At 42.5% G+C, this 19,136-nt stretch overlaps 1 protein-coding gene across 2 annotated transcripts in view; it reads right to left on the bottom strand.

Annotated features, from left to right (window-relative positions):
- BAIAP3 (BAI1 associated protein 3) overlaps positions 1 to 19,136 on the bottom strand; it is a 292,957-nt gene that overhangs the window by 57,740 nt on the left and 216,081 nt on the right. For both annotated transcript variants that reach the window (XM_077274813.1, XM_077274812.1), the window contains exons 8-12: positions 13,644 to 13,857; positions 11,541 to 11,585; positions 10,509 to 10,586; positions 5,507 to 5,609; positions 2,682 to 2,789 (exon numbers count right to left, since the gene is read on the bottom strand). In XM_077274813.1, coding sequence (XP_077130928.1) covers positions 2,682 to 2,789; positions 5,507 to 5,609; positions 10,509 to 10,586; positions 11,541 to 11,585; positions 13,644 to 13,857 — 548 coding nt within the window. The remainder of the gene's footprint in view (positions 1 to 2,681; positions 2,790 to 5,506; positions 5,610 to 10,508; positions 10,587 to 11,540; positions 11,586 to 13,643; positions 13,858 to 19,136) is intronic.

Genomic DNA, 19,136 nt, shown 5'->3' with positions numbered 1-19,136 from the left:
ATCTTGTGGCCAGATAAGACAGTTAAGGTCATTGTTAGGTGGTCATTGTTGGGATGATCTTGTGGCCAGATAAGCCAGTTAAGGTCATTGTTAGGTGGTCATTGTTGGGATGATCTTGTGGCCAGATAAGCCAGTTAAGGTCATTGTTAGGTGGTCATTGTTAGGATGATCTTGTGGCCAGATAAGACAGTTAAGGTCATTGTTAGGTGGTCATTATTAGGATGATCTTGTGGCCAGATAAGTTACTTAAGGTAATTTAGGTGGTTATTGTTAGGATGATTTTGTGGCCAGATCAGCCAGTTAAGGTCATTGTTAGGTGGTCATTGTTAGGATGATCTTGTGGCCAGATAAGCCAGTTAAGGTCATTGTTAGATGGTCATTATTAGGATGATCTTGTGGCCAGATAAGTTACTTAAGGTAATTTAGGTGGTTATTGTTAGGATGATTTTGTGGCCAGATCAGCCAGTTAAGGTCATTGTTAGGTGGTCATTGTTAGGATGATCTTGTGGCCAGATAAGCCAGTTAAGGTCATTGTTAGATGGTCATTATTAGGATGATCTTGTGGCCAGATAAGTTACTTAAGGTAATTTAGGTGGTTATTGTTAGGATGATTTTGTGGCCAGATCAGCCAGTTAAGGTTATTGTTAGGAGGGCCTTGTTAGGATGATCTTGTGGCCAGAAAGGCCAGTTAAAGTCATTGTCAGGTGGTCAATGTTAGGATGATCTTGTGGCCAGATAAGCCAGTTAAGGTCATTGTTAGGTGGTCATTGTTAGGATGATCTTGTGGCCAGATAAGTTAGCAAAGGTCATCATTAGATATTCATTGTTAGGATGAGCTTGTGGACTGATAAGCCAGTTAAGATCATTGTTAGGTGGCTGCTTATACCAGAACTCACAACACATAATGGAATCCACTACCTGATGAAAACCACGGCCAGTCAGACTCCAATCACATACAATGGGAAAACACCATCCGTGCAAATTGTCCAATCTTTATTGTGACATCAAGTCAATAGCAGGGCATGACAGGGAGAACAGTGGTTCCAAGAGACGATGGCCGTTTTGCGCTACCATGCGTCTACGGGTCTTGATCAAGACCCGTAGAAGCGCGGTAGCGCAAAACGGCCGTCGTCTCTTGGAACCACTGTTCTCCCTGTCATGCCCTGCTATTGACTTGATGTCACAATAAAGATTGGACAACTTGCACGGATGGTGAGTGCTCTTCCTTCTGTCAGTTTATACACATGTTTGGACTTTGATTTTTTCTGAATGAGCACCCGAATTCCGTTGTGGCACATTAACGCAATTTCAGCTGTGAGGAGGTTGGTGCAGAGAGTTTGAGCTCGTTGTGCGAACCTTTTTCCATTTTCTTTTTGGTTTCACATAAAATGGGATCCAACAGATTCTGCCTCATGCAGCACTATACTTCCAGTCAAATCTAATGTGACTACTGACATTCTTATTTGTGAAAACATCCCATTATACATCTGATAATGAGAAATACTAAAATGACCAAGTTCAAAATCTTAGGCCATGTTTATACTTTGTGTTTTTGCAGCATTTTTTTTTTCAACAGCCAAAACCTCCTCTCTTGGCAGTAGAAATGCTGTGTTCAGAATGTGTTACGGCAGAATTGTTTGCTACGTTTTTGGTGCGGATTACTTGTGTGATTTGTCTACAGTAAATGTTTAATAAAGTTTAGTTTTATTCACCAAAACCGCTGCAAAAACACAACTAAGTGTTTGCACTTTCTCATTACTTTCTATGGGGGAAAAATGTTGCAAAAATGCTGCAGTTTTCCAATTTAGTCAGGAAAAAAACAAACAAATGTGTACATGAGATTTCTGAAGTCTCACAGCTTTTACTGGTACTGTAAAAAGCAGCTTTTAATTTGCATTAAAAAAGCTTAAAAAAACACAGCTAAAACTTAATGTGTGATATAGCCTTGCCATCTATGGCCACCTTTAAACAAGACCTATCATCAGGTCAAAAGTGGTAATTTTTGCAGTTATTTCATTCCTCTGCTCCTCTGTGTATTTTGCTTTAATCCGCCATACAGTTCCAAAGATATGGATCTATTTATTTAGTCCAAATTGTCATGGTCTTTGCCAACAGGGCGTGGCTCAAAGGATCCTCTAGGGCGTGACTTTAGGCTGCTCTGCATTATTACCCTGTGAAACACGCCCCCTTGTCAAGATCATCAAAATTACCGTTAAATATAAAAAAAAGAAGAAAAAACAGAATACTCATGGGGAGCAGCGAATAGGTAAGACAAAAATGACCATTTTTGACCTGGTGGTCCTCTTTAGAAATAAATAATACTAATGTAAAAGAAGGAGAGGAGGAATAAAGGGCGCTCCCTTGAGCCAGTATAGTAGAAAGACTCCGTATGCGCTCACCTTGTGAGGTCTGCATGCGAGTATAGCGACATACGGACTACAGTCCATATTTTACACAGTATGGAAATAAAGAGAAAACTTCCAGTTCCAAAACATGTTGCAATGTACTTTATTATTAAAGGACAAGACTACTAAAACAGTCAAATGTCAAAAATGGCTGTTGGCTGGATCAGTATTTAACAGATACCCCCAAAAAAAATGTTCCCATATATTGATCCTCTCTATAGGTGGAAGCATGGCTGCTGGCGCAGAGGTCTACATGGGAATCTTCTCCATCCTTACCTGGTTGGTAATTAGTTTTATTATAAGGTGACAGTCCCCTTGAACCTTTGAAGAACTTGTTCTTGGTTCCAACTTAAACCATTTATTTATTCCTCCCACCGGGATCTCCTTTAAGTAAAAAAAAAAAATATAAAAACAATATTCAGCTTTTTAGGTAAGACACCAAATGGCTTTGGCTAATCACCCTTCCTTTTTCCCCAAATAATAGGAAACCAAAGGATAAAACTAGGTAAAGAGTCAAGGCTATTTTACATAACAGTCCTATACAAGTACCGGTAATTAACGGACTGTCGTCTTAATTAATTCTGCCGACAGAGAAGATTAGGGGACAAAATCATTAATATGTAGGCGCACATCTGTACCCAAAATCAGATGGACTGTTCTTGAAAAATATATCCATTAGATTGCTCACAACAGTCAGAATTTCAAAGTCCCTTTTCTGTGTAGTGGGGGAGGACAAAACACAATTTATCCCCAAAATTGCTGTTTTGGGGGTGGTCCTGGATAAGTAAGGGTGGAGTTTCAAACTTGGGGGTTCAAATTTTAGCAAATGTTCCATTAAAAACAGGTTATGTGGTAGATGCTGGTGAAGGGAGAGGAGCGGGAGTGGACATATCATTAGTTAACCTGTGCAAGGGCCCAAGAGGTAAAGGGGCCCACGTGCATCTCCAAAGCAGGTGGAATTACGCATTTTGATGAGTTATTGGACTGCAAAGGGCCCATATATTGTTCATGCACAGTGGCCCCCATCTGTCTGTGTCCACCAGTAGAGAGCACTGATCACCCCTTCCAATGATCTCTCAGGTTGGAGGGGTTGTCAGTAGGGATGAGCGGACCCATGGAAGTTCGGGTTCTGGTACCCTACCCAAACTGTGTTCCAAAGATCGGTTCGGGTACCAGACCTTTACCCATACTTGTACCAGAACCCAAACCATGTTGAAAACAATGAGGACCCTAACCTTTGAGCTGGTAAACGTTCTCTCTCTCTCCTCTCGGACTTCCTCGGAACTCTGAACATTGCGGGAGAAGTCCAGATTTGCGTTTACTACTGAATACTAACTGTCCGGTACGAACCCTGAACTTTTAAGTTCCTAGTTGTCCGTGCTCTCTCTGCATCAGACTTTTTGATTTATCAAATACTGAATTAAAGGATCTTAACTTATATTTAAAAGGGATCTTCCCATGTTATAAAGTGTTGGCATATGATGATGATGCCATTACTTTACGATTAGCCAACTCTTTTAGAATCTCCATAAAATCTGAAAATGAAGGGCAAACAGTTCTGGAGTAGCGCTGCATCCACTTCGGTGTTGTTCCCCTGCTCCGCCACACACCCAGACCACCTGACTGTGCAGGGGAACTACAGCGTGGCACCCATTAAAATAAATTTGGCCTACAGTTCCCAGCATAGCTGAATAACCAAGTGTATAAAAAATTAGAAGGGTAGTCAGCATCGTTAGCGGGAGTCATTACAAATTGGGGCAGAGGGTAGTCAGCATCATTAGCGGGAGTCATTACAAATTGGGACAGAGGGTAGTCAGCATCATTAGCGGGAGTCATTACAAATTGGGGTGGAGGGTAGTCAGCATTGTTAGCGGGAATCATTACAAATTAGGGCGGAGGGTAGTCAGCATTGTTACCGGGAGTCATTACAAATTGGGGCAGAGGGTAGTCAGCATTGTTACCGGGAGTCATTACAAATTGGGGCAGAGGGTAGTCAGCATAATTAGTGGGAGTCATTACAAATTAGGGCGGAGGGTAGTCAGCATAATTAGTGGGAGTCATTACAAATTGGGGCGGAGGGTAGTCAGCATAATTAGTGGGAGTCATTACAAATTAGGGCGGAGGGTAGTCAGCATTGTTACCGGGAGTCATTACAAATTGGGGCAGAGGGTAGTCAGCATAATTAGTGGGAGTCATTACAAATTGGGGCGGAGGGTAGTCAGCATAATTAGTGGGAGTCATTACAAATTGGGGCGGAGGGTAGTCAGCATTGTTAGCGGGAATCATTACAAATTAGGGCGGAGGGTAGTCAGCATTGTTACCGGGAGTCATTACAAATTGGGGCAGAGGGTAGTCAGCATTGTTACCGGGAGTCATTACAAATTGGTGCAGAGGGTAGTCAGCATAATTAGTGGGAGTCATTACAAATTGGGGCGGAGGGTAGTCAGCATTGTTACCGGGAGTCATTACAAATTGGGGCAGAGGGTAGTCAGCATAATTAGTGGGAGTCATTACAAATTAGGGCGGAGGGTAGTCAGCATTGTTACCGGGAGTCATTACAAATTGGGGCAGAGGGTAGTCAGCATAATTAGTGGGAGTCATTACAAATTGGTGCGGAGGGTAGTCAGCATCGTTAGCGGGAGTCATTACAAATTGGGGCGGAGGGTAGTCAGCATTGTTACCGGGAGTCATTACAAATTGGGGCAGAGGGTAGTCAGCATCGTTAGCGGGAGTCATTACAAATTGGGGCGGAGGGTAGTCAGCATCGTTAGCGGGAGTCATTACAAATTGGGGCCGAGGGTAGTCAGCATCGTTAGCGGGAGTCATTACAAATTGGGGCGGAGGGTTGTCAGCATTGTTAGCGGGAGTCATTACAAATTGGGGCGGAGGGTAGTCCTACAGTCATATTTCGTAGAGGGTCCTTATGGGTCATAGAAACACAGTCAATTGCTTTTTCTCTACAATTTTCAAAACTGGTAAAAATAAACAAACTTAAAATTCCAAACCTCTGAATATTCACGTCGGTTTGTGATATTACGGGAAGAGTCAGGCTACTTCTCACACACACAGCAGCAGAGATTAATCCTTTCCTGTTTACTTACATTAATGGAGATGTTAAGGCATCCTAAGAAGTCATCGGCATTGTCCTCCGCCGAGCCGGTTGTTCCGTTTGCTCTTGCCGATTTCACTATCTGCTTGAAGTACCTGTGTAGAGATCTCAACAGGATGAGCTAATGCTCTAATCACTTTATTACGGCTCGTAGGAGATAATACACGGCTCTGTTTTCTCCTTTCCCGCCGCACACTGGAAGCGCTCCATTTCCGATGTACTAATCAGAGAACATTAATGGATTACGATGGTCTGTGGATTCATTTACTTTATTTTATTAACATTTTTAATGAAGAAATCAAATATATACCGGTATTTATATTTTTTATCTGCTCCAGATCCATATTCTTGCCTATAGGCATCAGTATTACAGGAATTACTTCTGCTATAAGGCTGGCCATACATTAAAGAAACGCAAACCTGCTAATTTTACTGCCATTGTCTAGATAATGTCTCAATGTTGCGTGAAAGAGGGATTGGACATGTTGTACTTCAACATGCCTAATCTTTTGCTAATTGGGAGACCACAAACAGCAGCTGATTTTCAGGTTCATCACTTAGTGATTTTTTTAATGGATTTTTTGCTAGTAGAAATGACATCCACAGGTTATAACTTCAACTTTTTTTTCGGGTAAACTCCTCCGAGGTATCAAAATCATATTTTAGAAACAGTGCCATTGAAACCCAACCATAGGCTCTGCCGGGTATTGGTGCTATGATACAAAATATTTCACCCAAACGTGAAAAAGCCATTTTGTTTTCTGTCCTAATCACACCTACACCTACCAGTTCAGGAACTCTCTCAATTCTCATGCTTTGTTACTTGTCCACTTCTTTTTCAGTTGATCATCTTTATCAGCATTCTGCCAGCATTGTAGGTACTGGAACCACCTTCACCTGACTTCCTTGCATGCAATTATTCAATGGTTTGTCTGCGATGAACTCTACCTTTACGCAGTCTTATAGATAATTGAGCAAGAGCAGAGGGATAAAATCCTGCATCCACTTACTATAATCCAACTCGGGGTCTTTGCCTATAGAAACGGATTGCACCTGACAACAGGCAGGAAACAACAAGTTGGATAAAATGGATAGACTCTGGAGTATTTTTTTTTTGTGGTGGGTGGGGTAGAATGACTGCTGCTCTCTGCATAAGCAATGACCAAGAAGACAGAAGATGATCTAATGCAGCTAATGAATGAAGACAGTATTGAATCACGTGCAGTGCAGCCAATTAAATAATTGCTTTCATTCATTACGAAGCGCGTCTTTGATGGTTTTTACACTTTTTAACCCTAGCAAGGGTTAGGCTTTTGGATAGGATTGAGGTTAGGGATAAGGATAGGGATAGGAATAGAATTATGGTTATGGATTGGGGTAAAGCTAGAGTAATAAAATAGTTGACTAAAAATGTATTAAATAAAGTATAAAAATTTACAATTTTATGCCTATTTTCAGTTTAAAAAAAACCAAGAGGGTTAAAGGGTAAAGTTACAATGACAACAGTATTTTCCTCAAAACACGATATATATATAAATGGGGATAAAAGTGTTCAATATTGGATTGGTTGATGGCACTCATGGAGTGCTAATGGTTCACAGGTTAGAATAGCAAAATATTTACCTAGTCCAGGGCATTGGCAGCAAACGCTATGCCAAGGCACTTACTTCTCCATTCCTTGAGGTGCGAGATGGTGTTTTATCATTGAGAAGTGAGACTTGAGATATATCCTGTAGATAGGCCATAACTGTCTGAGATGGGAATACCCCTTTAAAAGGAACCGTCAGCAGGTTTTTGCTATGTAATACAAGAGCAACATAACATAGGTGGTGATACTGATTCCAACTATGTGTCATTTAATAGGCTGTGAGTTGTTTCAATAAAATCAGTGTTTTATTAGCAGGAGATTATCATTACAAGACTAGTTCTCTCATGCCTCCTAGTCAACTGCTCTGTGAAACCCCGCCCCCACCACTGACTAGCAGCATTTTGTCACTATACAGTGTACACCTGCCAATCAGTGATGTGGGCGGGGTTATACACAGCTGAACATTCCGAGCTCTGCTGCATCCGCAGCAGAGAAAACTGTGATTTTATCACAACTGCTGCACCCAATAAATTAAGTGATACATCGCTGGAATCAGGGTCTCGGTCTCTAAAATTAAATTAAAATACAGTAAAAGACCCCCTTTTTTATTTAACCCTTTATTTTCTTCCTAACTGAGGTAGAGTTTAGAATGTTCCTAAATTTGCCCCTGATCCATCGCAGTCACAAACTACGGGACCGCTGCGAATGGACGATAATTTGGGTTTATTAGTCGTTAACACCAAACAAGAAAAAGGATACATTTTCTTGTCCGTAATTTATTCTATTTTTAAGCCGAAATATTTTTCTCCAGTCATTACCTGAAGAATGTAAAATGGCAAATAACCCGCGGGTCTAAAATCGAAGACTGGTTAGGTTACGGCTAGATTGTAATATTTCCTTTAATTGCTTTTTTTCCCACTAATTGCTGTAGTAGCTCCGCTGAACATCCCACTGACATGTTCTGTAAATCGTTAGTATAAAGAGACGGCGGGAACATTTATTAATAGGAATCATTTTTTGTGTCTATTAATCGGAACGTGAACTTGGTTTACGCGCATCAAAGTCTCCTCTGTACAAACACGGAATAAGTGACTGTGATTAGCCGGTGACGTGAAATATCACAAATAAACCAAGTACATGCAATCTTTAAAAAGAGTTATCTGGGTGCTTCATGCTAATTAACGAGTAGTCATCTGGGCGGGGCCACTTCAGTGAAGAGTCATGCCATACAGACTCAAATATAGAGTGCCAAACCGGGTGCGACGTGATCAGAATCACTCCAATGACTTTACTATAGGAAACAAGAGTTCAGAATCCTGGGATTTCGGACAGAATCTGACAATTTGGGGGGTTTCAATGATCCCGAAACGGCCCCTGATGATGATGATGATGATGGTGCTGTGTCTATCCCGTGACAGAAAAAGAAGCAGGACAGGCATGGTTCAGTCTCACCAGAGCTCCCTCCATGCCTCTGTAGTGTATATTTTAGAGAAGTCTAGAGTAGTATTGCGTTCTTCAACACAGAGGTATTAAAAATATAAGTCCTTACAGTCCTTAAACCCTCCCTGACTGGTCGATTTTCCATTTGTGCCTCCACTTCGTCCAGGAGCCATAACGTTTTCTCATTGTCCGTAGTCAAAGCTGCTCTTAACTAGGTGCCCTGTCAGCTGCAAAAAGTTGGAAGACGACGTGGTGGTCCACAAAACATTATTCTAGTGGTGGAACAGCAGTGGAACCACCATGATCAGCGAGTGATGGCATTGGACTGATTACAGCCAGAAAGGTATGATCCCAAAACGATCCCCGATGAGGATGATGGTGCTGTGTCTATCCAGTGACCAGAAAAAGAAGCAGGACAGGCATGGTTCAGACTCTCCACAGCTCTCTCCATGCCTCTATTGTGTATAATTTGGAGAAGTGGAGAGCTGGATGGCAAAATGTATGTCGTTACAGTCCTTAAACCTCTCTAGAATAGTCAATTTTTCACTTTTGCCTTGCCTTCGTCCAAGAGCCATAACTTTTTTAATTCTCTGGCGACAAAGCCGCTCTCGTCTAGGTGCCCCGCCAACTACAAAAAGTTGGAAGAAGACGTGATGGTCCACAAAGTGTTCATTATTCTAGTGGTAGAACAGCAAATGCTGGCATATCCTACAGATAACTTGTCACATGCTATGGGTATAATACCCCTTTAAAGGGGGTTCCAATATGGAAAACACAGGTTATACCCCTATTAGGTAATTTTTTTTGTGGATTAGAGAGCAGTTACCCAGAGCGCCTCTTACTTGGCAGGATCTGTCCTGTAATCCACAGACATCAATGGACCTGTGTAATGCCTGCTTTGCCCTGTGGTGGTCCTGTAACGAGGTGGCAGGGACACTCATGTACCTTCTCTCAACACTGTTCATCTGTGTCACCCTGATATTTTATTAATGTTTTACTATTGTGTAAATGTATTTGTCACGTGTTGCGCCTTAGGAAGAAGTGCAGGGCTATAGGAGATTAGAATAGAGTGGGCACATTAGAGAATAGGATAGATAAGAGTGTTAGGTTAGGCACAGGCAGCAAGGGGTTATTCAGTGGGGAGGAGTTAGAACAGAGCAGAGGGGAAGTATAGTCAGGATACTTCCTGATTAGGATCAGATGCCTGGGCAACCTGCCCAAGGGCAGGATGTATGCATTAGACAGTGGCAAGCTGTGGGGATAAGTCTGCAGATGGCAGTAAGGGGCCCCAGGCTGGAGAACAGAGTAAACGGAAACCAGCTCAGCGGAATCATCCCCAGGAAAGATTCGGGGTCTAAGACAGGGGTGAGAGCAGCTGAGATGACGTTCCCGGCACCTTTCCCTAATGAAACCGGACGAGGGTCTGACAGGGAGCTGGTGAAATTGAGGGTACAGATGTTACACGGATTGTCCAAAGAGGCTACCCGGATGGCAGATAAAAGGAATGTACAAACGGGACATGGATTGTCCAATGATATGGCCGGGATTGCAGGGCAGTGGGAGCTGCGGGAAGGAACAGAATCTGTCCAGACGACAGGGAAAGCGCAGGATGTGAGACTCAGAGTTGTGTGCTCATGTTATTTGTAAAGTTGAACTGTTGGAAAAGAACTGTGACTCTGTGGTATTTCCTGGAACCTGGAAGTCAGAGGCTGGTGTGACCGAGACCAAGGGGACACCAGCGATTGAAACGAGTACTCTGCTTCACGCATCACACACACAATACAGAAAAGACTTTGTATTTCATCTGTGGGGCGCCAGGGTGTGGGAACACTACAGCCCATTGCCACGACTACCACCCTGGCCGCCTTACAGTCCGGCGGGGAATTTGACCACTTACAGTCATGTTTTCTCACAGATTACAGCTGATCATGGTAAGGGACACATAGTGATTTGGTTCCTCACTCACCTGCCCATGCCTTTAAATCCACTGACTTCATTCAGCTTCTTGCAAGCCTCTGCTACCGACACATCATCGTCGTGATCCCTGGGAAGACAATAGATTCTTACTCGCAGTTAATTTCAGGTGAAAAGTCTTACTACAATTTAAAGGGAGTGTGTTATCTCAAAACCACAATTTAAGCTCAAAACTTTGTCATGTAGTAGTCCCAGCCCCTTTATTAATCCTATCTGTAGCGTTTTCCATGTATTTGTAGCCCAGAAAACTATTTTTATTTTATATGCAAATTATGGTGCTTGTTGTACCCTTGGCGCAGTTGACTGCTCAGTGCACCACTATGTCCCCTTAATTAGCATTCCTTGCCACCTCTCTGTATGTTGATTGACAGCGCTTGCTTGGCCAGTGCAAGTTCTACTTGAACAGAAACCTCTGACATGCGCCCATAGGTATGATTTATATAGGGGCAGAGATCACTATATGACTATGTTCTTTGCTTAAAGAAGCCCTCCTCCTCCTCCTATCAAAATTTTTATCCTCTTAATATATTTAAGTCGTCACATTATATGGCCCTGTGTACTTACAATTGCTCATTTTGCCTTTCTACCTATTTCATTCTTCTCTTTTCTCTGTTCTATGTAGAAACAGGAAGTCTCTTGTCCCCGCATTTATCATCCCCCTCTTCACCTCCTGACTTCGAGCTAGGAACTTTGCAGTGATGACCCATGCCAGGAGAAGAGACCTCCTATTTCTACATAGAGCTTAGAAGGAATCAGCTAGTCAGTTTTAATCACGTGATGTCATAGACCTAATGGAAAAGAGAAGAATTAGCCGAGTAGAAAGGCAAAATGAGCAATTGTAAGTACACAGTACTGTATAATATGATTACTGCAATATATTCAGAGGATTAAAAAATTTGATAGGAGGATGAGGAGCGCTTCTTTAAATTGTGTTTTCGAGATGACAAACACCCTTTAATGGGGAGTTGAATATATTACTTTGAGATAATAAATAAAAGTAACATTGTACTATGTGTATACATACCAAATATCAAGATGTAGCAGGTCACTGAAGATATCATCAATCTCACTATGGAAAAAGGGAAGCGAGACTTAAACAGCATCAGGTCATAAGGAAATGTAGTAATGTGGAATATACAGCAGTAATGTTTCCTAAATGTATGTTAATATCTATCTATTCTCTCTCACATTTACATTATAGCTATCCATGGTATCTATTATCTGTCATGTCCATCTACCTATCTATATCATATTCATCTATGTACTATCTATCATGTACCGGTATCTATCTATCTGTGTATTATCTATCTATCTATCTATCTATCTATCTATCTATCTATCTAAAAATTTATTATTCCCTAAAGGCAAAAGAGTGATGTTTGGGTCCAATTGAGGACCTTTTTTCGAGAAAGGACCATATAAGGTCCTATCTATCCTATCACATATCTATCTATCTAATCTCATACAGTTATGGCTGAAATTGTTGGTACCCTGGAAATTGTTCCAGTATTTCTCCCAGAAAATTATTGCCATTGCCCATGTTTTGTTATACACGTTTATTTCATTTGTGGCAGTTGGAACAACACAAAAAAATGAGAAAAATTGGACATAATTTCACACAAAACCCAAAAATGGGTCGGACAAATAATTGTTGGCACCCTCAACTTAATATTGAGTTGCACACCCTTTAGAATAAATAACTGCAATCTATCGCTTCCTAGAAACATCAACAAGCTTCTTACACCTCTCAACTGAAGTTTTGGATCCCTCTTCCTGTGCAAACTGCTCCAGGTATCCCATATTTGAAGGCGCCTTCTCCCAACAGCAAACTCTCCAGCGCTTTGTTTCCATCTATTTCTGGGTGCTTCTTGAAGTATATTTGGGGTCATTATCCTGCTGGAAGATCCATGACCTACGACGCAAATCCAGCTTTCTGGGCACTACATTGTGACCCACAACCCTTTGGTAATTTTGATATTTCATGATGCCCTGCACACAGTCAAGGCACCCAGTGCTAGAGGAAGCAAAACAACCTCAAAATATCTGTGAACCTCCACCATATTTGACAGTAGGTACGGAGTTCTTTTTTTTGTAGCCCTCATTCCATTTTTGGTAAACAATAGAATGATGTGCTTTACCACAAAGCTCTATCTTAGCCTCATCTGTCCACAAGATGCTTTACAAGAAGGATTTTGGCTTATTCATGTACATTTTGGCAAACTGCAGCCTAGCTTTCTTATGTCTCTGTGTCAGCAGTGGGGTCCTCCTGGCATAGCGTTCCATCTCATTCAAATGTTGATGGATAGTTTCAGTTTGCGCTGACACTGATGCACCCTGAGTCTGCAGGACAGCATGAATTTCTTTGGAACTTGATTGGCGCTGCTTATCCACCATCCAGACTATCCTGCGTTGCAACCTTTCATGAATTTTTCTCTGCCGTCTACATACAGGAAGATTAGCTACAGTGCCATGGGTTGTAAACCTCTTGATTATGTTGCACAATGTGGACAAAGGAAAATCAAGATCTCTGGAGATGGACTTGTGTCTTTGAGATTGTTGATGATTTTCAACAAATTTTGCCTCTCAAGTCCTCAGACAGTCCTTTACTCCTCTTTCTGTTCTCCATGCTTAGTTTGGCACTCACAGACACACAATGCAAAGTTTGAGTCAACTTTTCCCTTTTTTATTTGGGTTCAAGTGTGATATTCATATTGCCCACACCTGTTACTTGCCATAGGTGAGTATGAATGAGCATCACATGCTTGAAACAAAGTTGTTTACCCACAATTTTGGAAAGGTGCCAACAATTTTGTCCGGATCATTTTGTGCGTTTTGTGTGAAATCATATCCAATGTGCCTTTTTTTCTTAATTTTTTTTTGTTCTAATACACAAAGGAAATAAACAGGTGAATAACAAAACTGGTGTAATTGCGATAAGGAATAATTTCAAAGGTGCCAACATTTTCGGTCATGACTGTATCTCTCTCTCTGTGGCTTTTTCCTGTGCCCCATAGATTTATAAAGTATTTGACTTCTAGCCCGCTTACATGATTTAGGATGAGACCCTCGTCGGTGTATATAATAAGACATGGCAGATATTTTAGGCGCTCGGTGTCACGCCACTTACAAAAGGAAGTTTTCATTCCAAATTGGATTTAAGGTATTGCTCTTCACCTCGGTGACCTGGATATACTTGGCAGGCAGAACTTCCCTTACACTTGAGCGTTTCTCCATTTTGTCTTTCTTCTTTCGGAAGCTAAATTTTCTCTCTTTCTTTTCTTCGGTTTCTTTTGAGCTTTGCACAATCATAATTCCCAGCATGCAATACGGGTCGCTGAAACCTATTCCAATTATAAAGAGGCATGTAACGAGCCTTGAACACGACTCATTCTGCATCTAATGAGAATTTTAAATTTCACAGGTTTGCTGAACTCTAAATATAAAAAAAAATAAGAAAAATACTTTGAAAATGTAATTTTTCTGCGATAAGTGAACATACAAGGCTGGTAACATTCATCACGTACCCAGTAATTGGGCTTTTAAACAGCTCATGTAGGTAAATGCTGTTTATTAGCTTCCATTAACCCGCACTCACCGCCAGACCTGTATTTTCCTCTGTTATACAGAATCTTTACGGTTATATTAAATTCAACGCTCCTTGTGGATTTTGCTTTTTTCTTAACGCTTCCAGCACCAATATGCTATAGCCATAAGTCAGTCTAAAAATTGATTAATGTGAAATAATGCTTTAAAGTATTGTTCATTTTTTTTAATCTATGGTGAATCCATAGAATAAGCTATAATTTTAGGTTCTTGGGGGTTACGGTAATAAGCTGTTAAATGACTCAGAAAAAAAAAAAGAAAGAGACAAACTGCGATAAAAAAGTATATAAAAAACCCTCACTAAAACACATGTAGACTAATGTAGTTTATTGGTGCAGAAATGTGCAGAAAATACACAGCATCAAATTAGCCTGGCATGTCTGTTGCTCACTACGCAGACCCTCTGCAACTGACACTTGGATGGGGTGAAACTTGCCCTTTAAAAAAGCCCTCCTCCTCCCATCAAAAAGTTTATTCTCTTAAAGGGAACCTGTCACCACGTTTTTGGAAGATGGGATAAAAATAGCGTTAAATAGGGGCAGAGGTGGGCGTTACATTAGAGTGTTTGTTATGCGTTTATTACCCACCTAAGTTGCCGAAATACCTTTGCAAAGTCTCCGTTTTCGCCTGTCAATCAGGCTAGTCTGGTCAGATGGGCGTTGTCTTCCCCCAGATCTTGTTTAGTTTTCCGTTGGTGGCGTAGTGGTGTGCGCATGTCCAAGGTCCCGAATCCTCTGCCAGGGGATTTCAAAGAGCGCGGTGTCCGTTATTGCATTGGTGATCGGTGGGCGCGGCCATCTTCCTTTGGCCGCGCATGCGCAGAAGCGGCGCTCTGCTTGCCGCGGCGCTCTGCTGGCCGCGGCTTCAGGAAAATGGCCGCCGCGATATCCATCTGCGCACGCGCGGCATCCCGCGGCCATTTTCCTGATGCCGCGGCCAGCAGAGCGCCGCTTCTGCGCACGCGCGGCCAAAGGAAGATGGCCGCGCCCACCGATCACCAATGCAATAACGGACACCGCGCTCTTTGAAATCCCCTGGCAGAGGATTCGGGACCTTGGGCATGCGCACACCACTACGCCACCAACGGAAAACTACGCAAAATCTGGGGGAAGACAACGCCCATCTGACCAGACTAGCCTGATTGACAGGCGAAAACGGAGACTTTGCAAAGGTATTTCGGCAACTTAGGTGGGTAATAAACGCATAACAAACACACTAATGTAACGCCCACCTCTGCCCCTATTTAACGCTATTTTTATCCCATCTTCCAAAAACATGGTGACAGGTTCCCTTTAATATATTGCAATCATCATATTATATAACACTGTATACTTGCAATTGCTCATTTTGCCTTTCTACTCAATTAATTCTTCTCTTTTTAATTAAGTCTATGACATCACGTGATTAAAAACCGATGAGCTGAATCCTTCTAAGCTCTATGCAGAAACAGGAGGTCAATTTTTCCTGCATGAGTCATCACTACAAAAGTCCCTGGCAGGGGGGAGGAGGGAGAAGCTGTGTCAGGAGGTGAAGAGAGGGATTACTCATGCAGCGACAAGATACTTCTTGTTTCTACACAGAGCAGAAAAAAGAGGAGAATTAGCTGGGTAGAAAGGCAAAATGAGCAATTGCAGGTAGTGTACTATATAATATGATGACTGCAATATATTAAGAGGATTAAAACTTTGATGGGAGGCGGAGGAGGGCTTCCTTAACCCCTGTCAGTCTATGTCCAGATCTCATGGACAACAGAAGTTAATCCTAAACTCATGCAACATGACTCAGCACCACTCTCCAGCACACAGCACATGACTCGGCACCACTCTCCAGCACACAGCACACGACTCGGCACCACTCTCCAGCACACAGCACATGACTCGGCACCTCTCTAGCATACAGCACATGACTCGGCAGGCACTAGTGATGAGTGAATATACATATTGCTCTGGTGGTCTCCGAGTATTTGTGACTGCTAGGAGATTTAGTTTTCTTCGCCTCAGCTGCATGATTTACGGCTGCTAGCCAGCTTGATTACATGTGGGGATTCCCTAGCAACCAGGCAACCCTCACATGTACTCAGGCTGGCTAGCAGCCATAAATCATGCAGCTGCGTCAACAAAAACTAAATCTCCGAGCAGTCACAAATACTCGGAGACCACCCAAGCGTGCTCGGGAAAACCTGAGCAACGAGTATATTCGCTCCTCACTACTTGGCACCACTCTCCAGCACACAGCCAATGACTCGGCACCACTCTCCAGCACACAGGACATGACTCGGCACTAGTGATGAGCGAATATACTCGTTACTCGAGATTTCTCGAGCATGCTCGGGTGTCCTCCGAGTATTTTTTAGTGCTCGGAGTTTTAGTTTTTCTTGCCGCAGCTGAATGATTTACATCTGTTAGCCAGCATAAGTGCATGTGGGGGTTGCCTGGTAGCTAGGGAATCCCCACATGTACTTATGCTGGCTATCAGATGTAAATCATTCAGCTGTGGCAAGAAAAAACAAAACTCCGAGCACTAAAAAATGCTCGGAGGACCCCCGTGCATGCTCGAGAAATCTCGAGTAATGAGTATATTCGCTCATCACTCCTCGGCACCACCCTCCAGCACACAGGACATGACTCGGCACCACTCTCCAGCACAAAGCACATGACTCGGCACCACTCTCCAGCACACAGCACATGACTCGGCACCACTCTCCAGCACACAGCACATGACTCGGCACCACTCTCCAACACACAACACATGACTTGGCACCACTCTCCAGCACACAGGACATGACTCCGTACCGCTCTCCAGAACACACAAAATTGCTTTGCTGGAAAGGAACAGTCAATAAAAACATAGATAAGTGCACTGAACATAAGTCAATGTTAAGTTTGGACACAAACAAGTCTCACAGGTCATCTTCTTCCTCTGGCAGTGCTGTGACCTGGCAATAAAATACAATGGCATATAGAAACATTGCAAAATCATAGGGGCAACATTCCCAACATAATAACAACGACCAACTGGAAAAAGATGGCTTAGAGTTACAAGTTCATAGCTGGATCCACCTTGCGCTGTGGGTAGAATTTAGGAAATAGTATGATAGCATTAGGCCTACGGCGAGCTTCACACTATATTCTGCCGTGCGCTTTCCTGCTCTGAAAATGATATAAACAGATTGAAAAACTGATGACAAACGGGCACAGATCAGTTCTTCAATATACTGCCCCTCGGCCTCAAAGATAATGACAGAACGTATTCCCTCTATGGTCCCCTTGGGAACATTTTGCTTCTTCCTTCTGCTGAAATCCATCCCTTATTTCAGCAAGTAAAATACAGAATAGTCACAGCCATGTATAATAAATATGAGGCTGCTGCCAGGATGGACGGGAAAAAGATCCAGAAATTGCAGAAACAATCCATGAATTTACAGGACTGCTATGATTTATTAAATATTGCTCATAATAATGGAAATAACGAGATTGTAATAAGGGTCTGTGCACACGTTGCATTTTTTCGTCTTTTTTTTCTGCTCAATTTTGAGCACACAACCTAAAGAATTTCCTAGTTTTGCAAACTTCCTCTTTGACGCGTTACTTGGCTTTGGGACAATTTTATTCATAAAGTCATGGGTGGTTTTTAGTACGTTTCCTATAGGGAAAGTTGTTGTTTTTTTTGCACCATTTTTTGAAGAGTTTTTTTTCCCCATAACCTTTTTATTTGCAGCCTTTTGACTGGACAGTGTCAAGTTTGGAGCGGATTCCCAGAGCAGTCGGCATTAAAGTAGTGAAATGTCATTTTCTTCTTCTCTGCAGTGAGGTTTCCAAAATCTTGTTGGGAAAAAAAGAAAGTAAAAACTTTGTGTGAACAGTAATGTGGATTTCTCATTGAAATCAAATGAAAGTGTATTCACGATGTATTGGAATCACTTTTTGGAAAACGGATTATTGGAGCGGATCCACTCCAAAATCCTTGTAAAAAAAAAAAAATTCTGTGTGAACATGCCATGAAAGAGAAGCATGTCCTCCCACAGCAGCACAGAGCATGTCAGACCCTCCCACAGCAGCACAGAGGATGTCAGACCCTCCCACAGCAGCACAGAGGATGTCAGAGACCCTCCCACAGCAGCACAGAGGATGTCAGACCCTCCCACAGCAGCACAGAGGATGTCAGAGACCCTCCCACAGCAGCACAGAGGATGTCAGAGACCCTCCCACAGCAGCACAGAGGATGTCAGAGACCATCCCACAGCAGCACAGAGGATTTCGGAGGCTCTCCCACAGCAGCACAGAGGATGTCAGAGACCATCCCACAGCAGCACAGAGGATTTCGGAGGCCCTCCCACAGCAGCTAAGAGGATTTCAGAGGTCCTCCTACAACAGCTCATTTGAATCACCTGAGCCCATGCACTGAGCCAGGCATTCCCTTGCTGGGAGAGCAGGGACTCCTATCAGCAGACTCTTTGTGGGGTCTCTCTGTCTCTCCTCCACCTCCCAGAAAAAAATGCTTGAGTCCGTCATTGACTTACATTATGCTCGGTCCTCAAGGTGAGCAGGTCTGAGCGTCCGACCAGCTTGATTCGAGCACCGAGCACTCCGGCAGTTTACTGATCACTAATCACTAATGGTTATGTGGTAATATAGATTTCTGCTTCACATTTATGGCCATTTCTGTCCGAAGAAGCCACTGTTAGGAAAATGGAGTTTTTAATGGAAGTGTCTGAAGCGTTTTCTTTTGCCTGGTGTTAGATGCAAGTCAATAGGCAAATATGAAGATCAGTAGAAGAAATGTGGGAATGTGGGTCACTATTTCATCTGCTCATATCCACTACAAAACATTTTTCTCTTTTCCATGGGGATACAGCACCTAATAGTAGTGCGCAGAGATAGTCACGGAGAAATTAGGATTTCCCATCATAGCTTTTGATCTATACTTCTGAATACAGAGATTGTGCCACGTTTTTTCTTTTTACCGCACTCTTTCTTATTCCTTTTATCAAACTTCACCATGCTTCGCTTTCCATAGG

The sequence above is a fragment of the Ranitomeya variabilis genome, chromosome 7, assembly GCF_051348905.1.
Source record: "Ranitomeya variabilis isolate aRanVar5 chromosome 7, aRanVar5.hap1, whole genome shotgun sequence".
Lineage (NCBI taxonomy): Eukaryota > Metazoa > Chordata > Amphibia > Anura > Dendrobatidae > Ranitomeya > Ranitomeya variabilis.
Note: the sequence above shows the minus strand (reverse complement) of the source record. Positions and strands in the feature narration are given on the sequence as shown.